At 39.9% G+C, this 15,198-nt stretch overlaps 1 protein-coding gene across 3 annotated transcripts in view; it reads left to right on the top strand.

The window, feature by feature from the left end:
• Positions 1–15,198, top strand: part of slc4a5a (solute carrier family 4 member 5a) — a 51,253-nt gene that overhangs the window by 9,096 nt on the left and 26,959 nt on the right. For 2 of the 3 annotated variants that reach the window (XM_030737292.1, XM_030737290.1), the window contains exons 2-6: positions 5,205–5,266; positions 6,114–6,326; positions 10,279–10,408; positions 10,616–10,776; positions 14,865–15,017. In XM_030737292.1, coding sequence (XP_030593152.1) covers positions 5,209–5,266; positions 6,114–6,326; positions 10,279–10,408; positions 10,616–10,776; positions 14,865–15,017 — 715 coding nt within the window. In that variant the 5' untranslated portion in view covers positions 5,205–5,208. Of the gene's footprint in view, positions 1–3,751; positions 3,780–5,204; positions 5,267–6,113; positions 6,327–10,278; positions 10,409–10,615; positions 10,777–14,864; positions 15,018–15,198 lie in introns of those variants that run through there. The other variant, XM_030737291.1, reaches the window with a different exon arrangement.

The following is a 15,198-nucleotide window of genomic DNA, read 5'->3' as shown; positions in this document are numbered from 1 at the left end:
TCTTGAATAAACTTTTTCATGACAGTGTTCTCAGAGCTGTGCTCATTCCTGTTGCTTGTGCACATTTTCCTATCACACATTTCCCTTCCAGTCAACTTTCCATTAATATGGCTCAATACAGCACTCTGCAAACAGCCAGCCTTTCCAGCAATGACCTTCTGTGGCTTACCCTTCTTATGGAGGGTGTCGATAACAACTGTCAGATCAGCAGTCTTCCCCCGTGTTTGTAACTGCGTACACTGAACTAGACACACAACCATAAACAGAGATATACTATAGTTGTACTGTTTGAATAGCAATTTTCTCAGACTCAAAATGAAATATTCTAAAAAAAAAAAGTAGAATCCTGGATTTCTGATGTTCATGAGCTAATCATCCAAATTAAAACCAAAAAAAAAAGGCTTGTAATATTTCACTTTATGGTGAATGAATTTCTTTTTGAATTTAATCACAGACAAAAACCCCCCACCTTTTCACAATATTCTGATTTTTTTAAGTGCACTAGTACATGTATATACTGACAACAGATCTGGTCAAAAGATGCCCCAGCAGTCATGTCAAACAAGTAAAGCTGCAATAAATGCACTTTATGGTTCAGTTAAGGCCACTGCTTCAACCCACTTTATGTTGCAATAAGGTCCATCTGATACCTTCCTATTCTTTATCGCTTTTCCACAGTCCTATACATATTGACCTATTGGCACAGTATAGAGAGACATTTTCTATTAATGGCTGGTGTTAACCATATTCTGAAACAACTTCCTGCCTGGAGCTCTCTGCTGAGTCCCAGTTGCCCATTATTGACCCAGTCACGAGAGAGATAGATAGACAGAGCGAGAGCCAGTCAGAGAAACAGACAGAGACAAATAGAAAGGAGCTTTCCTCTTTGCTGAGTTTGTACCATTTAACAGTTTGTTGGAGCTCCACTGGCATGTTTTCATTGATGCTTCCCCACAAGCAACCAAACTCTTTTCTTCTTTTGCTTAGTCCAGCTGACAACTAATCCAGGTAGGCTTTCATATTCGTTTGCCTTACTGTCGGATTCTTTTGGTTTTGTTTTGCTTTGCTTTGTTTCTCTTTGCACCATTCATTCATCTTTTGCCTGAGCTCTAAGCAGTACCATTTAATTTTCTCAGCCTGTTGAGTTTATTGAGTTTCCCTGTGTTTCCCTATCCTTAGCTCCAGGCCTAGCATATGTAAATTAAAACAACACAGTCAGTGATGTGGGGCCTCCCAAAGACTTCCACTGACACTAGAATTCTATTATCTTCAGCATGAGGAGCACACATAGCTCTTTTCAGAGGGTGTGACAGGTTTGCGTTTGTTGATCGTGTTTAAGGCAGTAACGTGTGGTGTGTGATTAATGTCCCTTAAAGTATTTTTGCTTTATTTCCACATCACACCATCCTGTTCTAAAGGGAAATAAAAGTTTGATGAACTTTGAAAAACTTTCTGAGAAGCTGATGAGATGTGAAGTCATCCTTTAAGCTTACTGAAGCACTAATGAGCCCTACTTATCCTAATAACCCAAGTCCCCTCTCAACTGACACCCACAGACACAAATTGCTTAATATTAGAAATAGTCATTTAAATTTTAATTAGTAAAGCAAGAATTCTACTTGTGGGTGACTGGTGTGTATATATACTGTATGTGCCTGCTTGTTTGTTTTATGTTTCTGTTCATTTTTCAGTTTGTGTGATTTGTAAGAAACTAGAAACTTCAGTTGTGTCAATGAAATCATACTGTCTGTTACTGTAAAAGTAGTTAAACACTTGTCACTGTAGTGAAAAACTGGAAAATTATTATTTCAGTTTCCACCACAGCTGCAAATTCCTTCAGTGTTGAAGACCGGCTCTCAGTGAACTAAATCCACATTTGGCCCACAGAGACTTGGCAGAGCGCAGTGTCCCGTGTGCATGTTTATGTACGAGTATGTGTCATGTCTCTATCAAGTGGCATGGGGTGTTTGGAAGCAGGGAGAGCCCATCGATCGGCTCGTGAGGGGGCCGCCTGCAGCTCTCGCTCCATCTGCCCACTGGGTGTGAAGGACACTGATGTGACAGCGCTAATTACAGAGGCAGGAAGCCAGCACTACAAACATTCACAGTAGCAGTTCAAGCGGGCGTTGCTGGGCTAAAGCCACCATCCACCAGCCACTTTGCACCTCTCACCCCTCAGGGTGGATTGTATTTCAAGAGTTTTGTGCCAAATGAGATATTATCCACAGAGGTATTATCCACAGAGAATCGAGTTCAAAGAAACACCCTTTGGATTTAAAGGGTGTGGAAATCAGTTGTGTGTAAAACACAAGCTTCTGTGATTGATATCAAAAAACACATGACTACTACTGGATCTGATTTTTGGGGGCTCTTGCAGCTGATATAATGCAGTACATTATTACTCTTACAAAATACAAACTCTAAAACACTATTGTCAACAATTTGCTGAAAATTAGATGCCTTGGATTTTTAAAATAGAAAAATTATCAGTTGGAAACCAACTCTACGTAAACCTAATTTCAGTAGTTTGTGTCACGGACAAGCTCCAGCGTAATGGAGGAAGCCACATTATATGGATATTTGTTATGTCCTGGCAAAAGGCTTGTGTGCTCTGGGTACCTTCTAGAAACAGGTCAAGGATAACCAGAACCTAAGAGCCTTCATCAGGAACTCAATGGGGATGTGGAAAACAACACTAAAGAACAACACTAAAGGCCAACTTCAATCTAATTGCACAAGTCACCATCAACTGCACAATTTACCAAGGAGATTACCATGGAATCCCACAGGCAAATGGGAACCATGAAAAGGCCACTAGGAAATCTGTGAAAGCAGATTTCCTAGTGGCCCATTCAGTCCTGAAGTCAGCTGAATGGGAAAATCCAGGCAATCAACTCCTATGCCCTGTCAGTTGTTAGATATTCTGCTGGGATAATAAGCTGACCAAAGAAGGAGATAGAAGCCACTGACATCAAACTCCTAACCATGCATGGAGGATTTCACCCCTAATCAGCACCCTGAGACTGTACGCTAAGCAGAAGGAAGGAGGCCGAGGACTAGTGAGTGTCAGGACCACTATCCTGGATGAAGAGGAGGAAAGAAGAGGAGCAAGAACAGGAACCATCATGGAAGGACAAGTCCCTGCATGGCTTTTTTTTTAAAATAAACCTTTATTTTACCAGGAATAATGTTTAAGAACCAGTTCTCATTTCCAAACATGACCTGGCCAAGAGGCCCCAATAGAATCAGGTCCACTACACATAGATACACATAAACATAACCATACCAAAAATAAATAAATAAAACAATCAATAAATAAATCCCAGATTAACATGGAGCGAGCATGTAAATCATGACAACTGGATAAAAAGCAGGAATAAGGAGAAGAATAGGTTAGTTAGCATAAAGGGGAGAGAGGGGACGCCAACGTGTGTGCGTGCTTGCACACATGTATGAGTATATATATATATATATATATATATATATATATATATTAGGGCTGGTACTTTAACGCGTTAATTTCGATTAATTAATTACGGGTAAATGAACGCGTTAAAAATTTTAACGCATTTTAATCGCACTTTGCACCGTGGAACGTTTCTCAGTGCACGAGTTCCCGGCATACAGATTATATCGACGCACAATGTCCAAATTAGGGGCCGAATCCTGCGAAGGACCCGGCCCACGTCTTTCGCAGCCCACGAACACCACAAAGGCCGGAAGTGAGCGGCTAGCCTTCATATCAGCGTCACCTGCCGTCACCTCTGCGCCTAGCAACCGTGAGTGCGAAGCACAGCTGTGTAAAAGCAGCTGTTTAAACGGAGAACGAACTTTTGCTCCTTTTTGTGGTTTAATTTTAAGTCTTTAATTCAAAATAAGCTGTTAAAACAAGCATAACACATTTCAACATCAAGGAATACAGCTGAGCGAATGATTAATTTCCAACTATAACAAGTGAGACATTAATGTTGAATAAAACTATCCAGTTATGATGCTGAACTTTAATTTCAGGAGTTTGCTTATCACAGGAGCACTTCCGCCCTTCATTGGTCTGTGTAGTAGACTGGTGGGAAAATAAACAAAATTTTGAAGTTTAAGCTTATGTATATTGATTTATTCATCAACTAAACTTAAATTAATATTTCTCATGTCAAATATTGAAATGCGATTAAAATGCGATTAATTTAGATTAATTAATTACAAAGCTTGTAATTAATTCGATTAATTTTTTTAATCGAGTCCCACCCCTAATATATATATATATATATATATATATATATATATATATATATATATATATATATATATATATATATATATATATAGGAGAAAGTGTATGTGGGTATGTACACTAGTGTGATCTGGGGTGATCAGCAAGAGCAACAGTCAACTATGATCTGTTGAATGTTATGGTTGGAAGTATCTACCACTGGCAGATAGAAGAAGGGGTTGATATCAAGAAATCCCACTAGTTGGCCTTTTTAAATACCAACACAGACTACCGCTCCTAACTTTACTAAATCTATTTTTGATTGGTTTCCTAAAACAAAATGTTGGCAGTGAATCTGAAAACTTTACGGTTTGTGTTGAAGTCTAAAACTTTGGGGCTTATTTGTTCCAAGGTGTGGCATTTTTGTGGACACATTTGTATCTTTAATGTTAACAATTATGTTGCAGTTGGTGAGTTTCATTTGCATTTAAATCCAATTTCTATGCAGCCTGCAATTGGAGTACAGTCAATAAAACCATGAACTTAAAAGGAAATCCTCCCACCATCACCATCACCACCACCCCCATCGCCACCAGCAGGAACAAGCTGGCCTTAAGCTCAGCTGGTGGAATCCGATGCCACGTGTGATAAGTTAGCCTCTCATTTGTTTTAATTATGCATTATTCTATCGACTTGGCCACCCTTTAATTATTTTGCCATTGATTTGAACAGTGACCCAATAAGCAGGTCAGTGAACAAGAGCAGCTTTTGCTGCTGGTGGTGCTGCTGCTGGAGGCTTCTCTCTGTGATATAGAGCAATGCCCAACATACACACGTGCACATATGCACAGAGGGGACGATGCTATCAAATGTGCGCTTAAAAAAGGGGAAATGGGAGACAAACACAGACATGCACACACATTTACATCATGCATTACACTGCAAACACACAGAGTCTGGCTAGAGTGTCTTGTCACTCTTTCTTCCTCTTTAGCAGGATGGAGCATGGAGACCGAGGGATGGGAGTCTCTCACCTTCACTACGAGGATGAGGAGGGTGAGTGTGTGTGCACCTGCGTGCCATCCATATAGTGGATCTATCACACACTGGCCCCATGTGCTTATGAAAGTTGGAAAGTCATTCTACCCACTTTATATTTTAATATTACCATGACTGATCACACTAACTTATAATTTTCAATTTGTTTTTAATTTCTTCTGAGAGCTTGAGAGGGTGACTGTTCTTAATGTGCTGCAAATGAGCAGTGAAGACTGACAAGAGATTGTGCGTGTGTTTTAGGGGCACTGGGGAGCTGTTATATGCATGCCTGCGTGTCTGCACGCTAAGCAGCAGCTCAGCAGGTTCTGTTGTTTTTCCAAACATCAAATATTGGCTTGCATTTCCCTGTAGTTGAGCAATTCTGTCTGGAGTTGTGTGTGCAATTAGTTTTACAGCGACATCTGAATTGCCAAGAGATGATCAAACTCACATCTTCCAGGTTTTTGTTGCAAAACAGAGGCTATACGAGCCAAGCTACAGGACTGTGACTCTGAATAGGCCTAATTTGCTTTGTTTCTGTGCCAACAGCGAATGCTGCAGTTGTTAATAACCACACAAGAGCTGTGAAACATAATTTATTCAGTTTGTTACAGTAGTTTAACATTCATTAAAACACTCTTGAGTATGAGGGATTAATGAAAAATCTCATTAGGTAATCTGCCAGTGTTTTTGGCCGTCAACCAGATCAGGGCTGTTCATCAAACATTCATTGAAACTGCCTGTGTTTGAAAAATTGTCTTCTAAATGACACCTGTTTTTACAAATTATTGCCACAGTCTGTTTATCAGCATTTTTATAGTTTATGTTGCCATAGCATTGAAGAACTGTACATACTTGTCCACAGATCATCAGTCCATCTACATTGGTGTCCCAGTTGCTCGAAGATATCGACGTAAACGCAGACGAAGGCGTTCTAGTCGAGAGGGTGATGACATGGACAGGGAGAGACATTACAGCCACCATAGACACCAAGAGCATGACCGGTACAGAGACATAGACATGGAGGAGGGACTCATGGATTCAGCTGAGCAGAGTCTCCAAGACATCAACCGTACAAGTAAGTCAGTGGTGAGAGAGACATGACATTGTACAATGAAGACTTCACCAGATCACTTCCCATTGCTTTGTCTGTCAATCACCAGTCTCTGAACTGGAAGGCTGCTTTTGTCACACTAAATATTAATATAGTGACAGAATCTGAACTCTTCAGGCTTTAAGACCTCTGTTGAGAGTCAACTTCTGCTAATTTTATGTCAGATGTTTAAATGGACTGGTTCTTTTAAAGCACTTTTCTGCTCTACCTGAGCACTCAAAGCACTTTATGCAACCTGCCTCATTCACGTCCGTTCATACAAGCATGGTTTTATACACCTACACCCATTCACACTCCAGGCTTCAGCATCTTGTTTGAGGATACTTTGGCATGCAGACTGGAGCAGCCAGGGATCAATCCACCAACAGTAGATGACCTTTTCTAGATCCTGAGCTCCATCCATCCCAAATGCTAATGATCTTGGTTAGCTCTAACCGATCAATCAAAAAAAAAAAAAATCTGTTTTCTTGGTTTGTGAAGCAGCTTTATTAAATCTTGAGAAATAACCTTGAAGTTGTCATTGTGACATCATTTAGGTCAACTCACCTCTACATCGAGGCATCACATTTTTAACATGAAACCTTAAGTATATGGTGGTTTCCTTATACTACAGTCACACTGGGGAAGATAGTGTTTGGAGATCATGACACAACTAAAACTACTGCAAATGTGTGCAATGATCTTGTGAGCTTGTTACCTTTGAAATGGCTGCTTCAGAGATGGGGATTAGGTATGTGACCATTCACGGTCAGTTGCCATTTTCAAACTGTCTTAGGCCCTTTTTCCACTGACCCGGTGCCGGTGCTGGTGCCAAGTGCTCAAACCCTTCAGCGTTTTTTTCCACCGCGAACTCACTTGGTACTCGGCTGAAAAATGGGTTCAGCTCCAGCACCACAAGCTAGCTGGTCTGATGAGAACATCTGATGATTCTGCCATCTTGACATAAAGTTTTCTAATACTATTTCATTGCAAGGTGTGTATTACATGAGAAAAGCGATGCGATTTTCACAGCTGGCTTTGGATCAGTTCATAACAGATAAAAGGACACAAAGTGCGTACTTGTTGTCTTGCTCGTAATCGCTGTCTGTGTATACCTTGTGCCACACACAGATGCTGCAGTAGTTTTGTTTGAATCATAAAATATGTTTGCAGCACAAGAAATAAAGTTTGCAAAAGTGTTCTGCCGCGTTTGTGCCCTTCAGCTTCCATTTCCAGACAAGGACTCATACGTAAAGGATCAGCTCACAAAGTGCAGTGGAAACGCAGGCCTGCGGTTGGCCGGTTCATTGGAACTGGCACCAGCACTGGCACCAGCATTGGCACGAGCACCAGCACCTCGTCAGTTGAAATGTGGTACTAGTGCATCAAGATGGCAATAAAACTGCATGCATGCAATCTGTGATAATACAACAATTAACCGTGAAAACTGCTAATTGTTACTGTCTATATACACAGAAATTCACACTAAATAAAAATTCACATTAACTGCTTACATTCAGAGTCCAGCCAGAACCTCAAACAGAAATTCCTCCATGAATATCTCCATTGTATTTTAATTTTATTTTTTCCCTACATTGTTAATGAATACTGAATCATCCAGACTATGAAGGAACACATAAGGAATCAAGTAGCAAACATAAAAGTATTAAACAAACCAAAATATGTTTTAGATTTTAGATTCTTCAAAGTAGGCAGCTTTTGCTTTGATTACAGCTTTGAACACTCTCTCAATCAGCTTCATGAGGTAATCCCCTTAAATAGTTTTCCAACATTTTCCAGTGGTTTCTTGAAGGAGTTCCCAGAGGTGTTGAGCACTTGTTGACTGCATTGCTTTCTCTCTGTGGTCCAACTCATCCCAAACCATCTCATCTGGGTTTAGATCAGGTGATTGTGGAGGCCAGGTCATCTGACGCAACACTCCATCACCCTCTTTCTTGGTCAAATAGCCCTTACATAGCCTGGAAGTGTGTTTGGGGTCATTGTTCTGTTGAAAAACAAATGATGGTCCCACTAAGCGCAAACCAGATTGGATGGCATGTTGCTGCAGAATGTTAAGGTAGCCATGCTGGTTAAGTGTGCCTTGGATTTTGAATAAATTGCCAACAGTGTCACCAGCAAAGCACCCCCATACCATCACACTTCCTCCTCCATACTTCACAGTGGGAACTACACATGCAGAAACTATCCGCGCACCTTTTCTCTGTCTTACAAAGACATGGTGTTAGGAACCAAGAATCTCAAATTTGGACCAAAGGACAGATTTCTTCTGGTCTAATGTCCATTCCTTGTGTTCCTTGGCCCAAACCATTCTGAAGTGGCTTCTTTGAAGCCATTTGACAATAAAGTCAAGATTCACGCAGTCTTCTCTGAACAGTTCATGTTGAGATGCATGTGCTACTTGAACTCTGTGAAGCATTTAGGTGGGGGCTGTTAACTTGTGGTTTCTGAGACTGGTAACTCTGATGAACTTATCCTGTGCAGCAGAGGAAACTCTTGGTCTTCCTTTTCTGGGGTGATACTGATGAGAGCCAGTTTCATCATAACGTTTGACGGTCTTTGCGACTGCACTTGAGGATACTTTCAGAGTTCTTGAAATTTTTCAGATTGACTGACCTTCATTTCTTAAAGTAATGGTGGACTTACATATTATGGATTACATAGCCCTATGTAATCCATAATATGGATTACATAGGGCTATTCACTGTATACCGACTCTACCGCTTCACAATACAACTGATGGTCTCAAACACATCAAGAGGGCAAGAAATTCAAGAAATTAACTCTGGACAAGGCACAGCTGTTAACTGAAAGCCATTCCAGGTGACTGCCTCATAAAACTGACTGAGAAAATGCCAAGATGAGCAAAACTGTCATCTAAGCAAGACGTGCCTACTTTGACGAATCTAAACTATAAAACATATGTCATGAAATGCTGTGACAGGCAGGTTTTAGGACCCCAGTGCAGGACTTGAGAGACACAGGATCAACTTTAACTTCAGCTTTCATTAGCTGGACAGAGCCAGTAGAACAAATTACAAAACACACCAGAGCAGACAGGCAGCACACACAGCAGGCGTGAACTGTTTTGGAAGTTGGCCCTGCTTTATGAGAGGTGCAATGCTAAAAGGCCAGATTGCTCCTTGTTGATCAAATAACAGTATGCTCCTCCATGTCTGTCTAGGAGCCTTTCATCATGAACAATTTCATCTGCTTTTTCTGAAATTGCTCCAGTGATGTCTCATGCATTTTCTGCACATTTCCACATTTTCCGCTGTCTTGATTGTATGCCTTCATCAGTACAGCCTTTTAGATTTTGTGGGCCTCCGTATGTGGTGGCATATGAGGCCAGCTGGAGGATGCAAAAACGTACAAGACAGCAATGAGAGAAAATAGTAACCACTTACTAAGAATGAAGTAAGTTGGATTCTTAACCAAACTCTACATCTAATAAAAAAAATGCTAGATGACAGAAAGTTTTCTTTGATTTTGCAGTACTGATTTCACAATTGCATATACTTTATAATGCAGCCTGTGATCTACTGAGCTGTTTCGGTGTACGGCTCAGGGACTAAAAATAAATGTAGCTGCAGTGGAAAAGAACATGACTATATGGGAAAGGTTGTAATTAAGTACCAGCTGAAGCTAATAATTTTATTGCAACATGAATGAATAAAAAAAAAAAATCCATGTCCATATGAGGGATTACTGTCTACTTTTGAAAATTATGCCATGTTTGTATGGAAGGTCATTTTGGTATACAAAAATAGACATCAACAAGACAGCATTTGTGTGGCAGACAAAAGCCAAAAGCCTTTTTTTCCTTATGACAACATGTTTTAGGTGAATTTTTTGGCCCCAGCTCTTTGAAAGCCAGTACAGACTAAAAATGTCAAAAACATTCTTTCCTTCCATGAAGTGTCTCCGGCAGCAGAACGGCTACGTTACATCCTAAGTGAAGATGATGACATGCCCACACCAACGCTCTTCACTGAGATGGACACTCTGCAACGAGAAGGAGACGAGCTGGAGTGGAAGGAGTCCGCCAGGTGGATGGCTACACTCAGACACACAATAGACTCAAAAACACTGTAGCTCCAATTGCTCCAGTTATGCGGTACTTGGCCTCAGGTCAGATTTGGAACATAAGGCCTGTTCTTGTGGGTTGCCTGTTCAGCCAAGTGAGTTCAACAAGTACCCCAGAGTTAAACTTTTAATTAAATAAATTTCATTATTGCATGTTTTGCTGCTTTTAGGTGGGTGAAGTTCGAGGAGAAAGTGGAGGAGGGAGGGGAGAGGTGGAGTAAACCCCATGTGTCCACGCTGTCCCTGCACAGTCTTTTTGAGCTCAGGACATGTCTCCAGTCAGGAACGGTGCTGCTGGATTTGGAAAGCTACTCACTGCCTCAAATAGTTGGTGAGATATTCAGAACTTTTCCTCTTAACTGCACTTCTTTATATGTGATTAAACAGTCAGAATTCACCACTGTTTTCAATAAGTGCACTGCGAGCCTAGCAGCTCACCAGCTATTTGGTATGGTTTCGTTACAATATATATATTTTTAAATTTATTTTACATTTACAACATATACACATAAACTTGAACACCACAGAAATATTGGACCCCACACACACCCACAAAAAAACTTGTGTCTTGTACCTTGTTGTAGCAAACTCTTTCATTTCAAGTGGTGAGATAAACAGGAATGAAAAGTCTGCTGTTTTCTGGGCTGTCCTAATCACAGACAGTATGAAAGATGGACGTCACTACCGTTATATCATTCATTACTAATGAAATCCTGCTTTGAAGGCTAGAAAAAAGTGCTTCCGTTATCACTGTCTTGGTGCTTTAGAACCGGATGCGAGAAGAAATAGGCGAGTCTGTTATTAATGATCCCACATCAGAAGTCTTTTTTGCAGCCATGGGTATCACCGCCTGGTGGCCATTAAGAAAATTGCAGGTTTAAGGGACTCAATATTAACTTCAAATTTCAAACCCAGAAGCTGTGTTCATGTTTTATACTGTCTATTGCACTAATGATGAATGAATTGTGCTAGATTTATGCTAAGTCATATATACACAAATGAAATGTTAGTATGTCAGTATACCATTTTAGTAAGTTATGACACAGTTGTGCTTTCTAAAATTACCCATAGTTTGAGTTGGCCTTGCTAAACTAATTGATAGATAATTAATTTTAATAGCTAATTTCAGTCAAAGTTCTAGAGTCAGCTTCATAGCTCTTAATTGAGTTTTTGCTGTCACATGACTGCAAAACCTCAATAACCCCAATAAAAAAATTAAAAAAAAAGGAAAGAAAATCAATGATGACATCTAGTGTTTCCCAGTTCTCAGAAAAATGAAGCACCTGCTGGTTCACTGACACTCAGTACATTTCTTGACCATTTTGTTGTTTATATAAGACCTTATTATAGTCCCTCATTTTTTCACTAGCTAGTCAAGTGATTGTCTGTTAAAACGGGTTCTCCGATATTCAAAAATAGGTCACATTTTTCTCAGTAGTAGATGGTTATTGTTGAATATATCAATAACCATCTACTACTGAGAAAAATAGGTCACATTTTTCTCAGTAGTAGATGGTTATTGATATATTTAACAATTTTGTATAGCGTAAACGTTTCCTCACTTGACTTTAGCATTGACTGTCAAAAGTTGAAGAGAGGATGGGGGGGCAAGGGGCCATTGTCCACACCTCCACCAATTTACACACCTGTCCCGAATCATTGTGCACTGTTTCTGTTTCAGCACAGGCTTATACAGCATGTTATGTATTAAAGGCATGCAAACAGTACTGTGTGATAGTCTCAAGCCACTCCTCCTTATTTCTTTTTTATATTTTGTTTGAAAATGGGAAATAGGTACAGTGACTTACTGAAACATGCAAAGATACATAGAAATGCAGTACATAAGGCAAAAACAGAGGTTTGTACTATTGTAATGAGCCTGAAAGTCAAAATTTGGTGTGACCACCTTTATTCTTCCATGCAGCCTGAACTCTCTCAGGCAGCTTTCTTCTTATTTATTTAAGCAGTCTTCAGGAATAGTTCTCCAGGCTTCTTGAAGGACATTCAAAGCTCTTCTTCGGATTTTGGCTGTCCTTTGTTCTGTTCTCTGTCAAGATGATCCCACACTGCTTCAATAATGCTGAGGTCCAGGCTCTGGGGAGATCAGTCCATGACTGTTCCTTTGTGTGTTTTTCTATCCAGGTATGCTCTGACTGTACTAGCAGTGTGTTTGGGGTCACTGTCATGCTGAAGCTGTTGCCAATCAAACACTTTCCAGACCGCTTTGCATGGTGGATCAAAATCTGGCAGTACTTTTCTGTATTCATAATTTCATCAGTTTTGCTGACATTTCACAGATGGCTTTAAACACTCATTATTGTTCCTCTGTCCTGGCCTCCTCCCTGCAAACCGATGACCATTTGAACTAAAAATTTAAAATGAGCTTTTGTGCATAAGACCTGTTGCCAATATTTTCAGTCCTGGCCCTGTGTAATGTGGCACACCTCAGCCTTTTCTCCCTGTTTCTCTTCCTGAAGAATGGCTTCTTGTCAGTCACCCTTTGACTGAGACCATTTATGGATGAATCTGTAGAACATCTGTCAGGTCTTTGCTGGATTTATTTTCTTATTTCTTAAGGACATGACTTTCAGATACTGTTCATCTGCAGTAGATAGTTGCTGTTGTTTGGACCTGACACTTCTTCTGAGATATACCAAGAGATATCCACTAACAGTTTTTTGTATTTTTTGCACCAGCAAGATGATTCCAATTTTATGCCTGTCAAACTTCATGCCTGTGTTCTCTTTTGCATTTTTCATAGATTCTGCTAAAGCAATAGGAACAAACAAATTGTGACAGACTGCTAGTAAAAAAGTCTCTAAAGATTCAATTTAAAACATGTTCTTTACAAAGTTGTCTGTCGTGCACGACTCAACACAGGTTTATGCCTTGAATTAGGTGCCATTTTATGCTTGAATGATTCATAGGTCAGTGTTAAGTGGCTTAACAAAGAAACAAGTAAAGAAACAAACAAAAAACATTCCTCTGAAAATGATACAAGAAATGGACTGAAAATGACTGAAAAAGCAGCGAACGTCCAAAGAAGAACTTTGAAAGTCCTTCAGAAAGCCTGGAACTATTGCTCAAGATCATTTTAAAAATTATATGAAATTCTGGCTCCTTGGAAAGTAAAATACAAAGAGATGAGGGGTGGCTCAAGACCTTTGCACAATATTGTAATCATCGTTTCCTGAATATTTTTTCTTTACCATCATGTTTACCAACAGCTGGTGTGTTGCTGCAGTTTTAAATCCATTACTGGCTGGTAACTTTCTTCTTCTGTGATCTTCTGGAATGGACCGACACAAGACATGACTTTAATCCATAATGACACCCCTTTTCAGATCCTCATGTTTCCCACGGCATAGCCTTATATTACCAACACTGATAAATAACCGTGTCTTGTCAGTTGTGGTGCAGTTGTGGTGCAGGCTGTTGGATGTGTGGCCCTGAATCGCAGTGCCACTGGTTCATTTTTGTTGTTCTGGCCTCTTCTAATGTGATTTGGTCTCTTTCAGAAATGATTCATTTAGTCCTTTGTGAAATGCTATTAATCTATTTAAGTGTAGGTTTCCTGTCTGCAGCTTAAATGCTGCAGGTTTTTATGCTTTTTTGGAACACGGTCAAATATTTTAAATGCGTGCACTGTGAACAGTTTTGACTAATTCTTTCTTGTCTTCTGCTGTTTAAGTATTTGATCTTTGATTCGTTTGATCTCCTTGTTCATGTGAAATAGTTTTGTCGGTATCATAAAATGTGTCCTGCTTTTCATTTAATTGAACTTTTGTGGAGCCGCAGAGCCAGACAGTTTTTATAGCACTGGCCAGGCTCAGACCATCATTATTTTAACTGGGGTGGCACAGAAACTGACATCTTCTTAATTAATTTTTTTCATGGCACTTTGCTGCAGGCAAAAGAGTCAACTTTTTTTGGTCAGTCACTCTTATCGTTTGCTTGTGCATCCATAACTGCCATGTAGAAGCACACCATGAGGAATCATGTTATAGTAAGCTTTTTTTGTGTAACCATGAGTTGATTTTTTTTTTAATGCATTGACAGTTAAACATTTCATTCACGTTTATAAAGGTCAGATGACAGATGTAAATGAAATAGTTGGTTGCATGTGGTAACAACATCAAATTTCTGCTGGCAGTCGTGCATGCAGTCCTCTAATGAACTTCATCATTAGTTGTTTGGTGGCCAGTGGCCAAGTTACAAGTTAGAAGTTCATTCTGGTTCATTTTAGATGTCGTTGACTGCATAACAGAACCACAGTCATATAATATACACAGAACTTTAGTAAACACTTATATGTGCTATAAAACTTGCATTGTATTATACAACAACAGACCACAGTATAATGAAATTCAATTCCTGTTGGGAACTCGGAACATCTGAAATTCTGCATCTTTTTTCTAGATGACATCATTGAGAGACAGATAGAGGAAGGCATGATATCCCCGGAGCTCAGAGAGAAGATCAGTTTTGTCCTGCTGAGGAAACATCGACACCAGACCAAGAAGCCAATCCACCGTTCCTTAGCTGACATTGGCAAGTCCAGCTCCTCCACCAGTGAGTGTCCAAACTTGTAACACAGATTATTGCCCGCTGTGTGCCAGTAATGCATGACAGGACCAATATTCTATAATTTTCCCAAGGGGCCACATGAGAAACTGGGATTGTTGTGGAGGGCTGCACCAATGAGCTGAACTCAGTTCTGCTCAATATTAGTTTTATCTCTTTATAATCTGCT

This window comes from Archocentrus centrarchus, chromosome 9 (genome assembly GCF_007364275.1).
Source record: "Archocentrus centrarchus isolate MPI-CPG fArcCen1 chromosome 9, fArcCen1, whole genome shotgun sequence".
Classification (NCBI taxonomy): Eukaryota; Metazoa; Chordata; class Actinopteri; order Cichliformes; family Cichlidae; genus Archocentrus; species Archocentrus centrarchus.
This window is presented reverse-complemented; position numbering and strand designations above follow the sequence as displayed.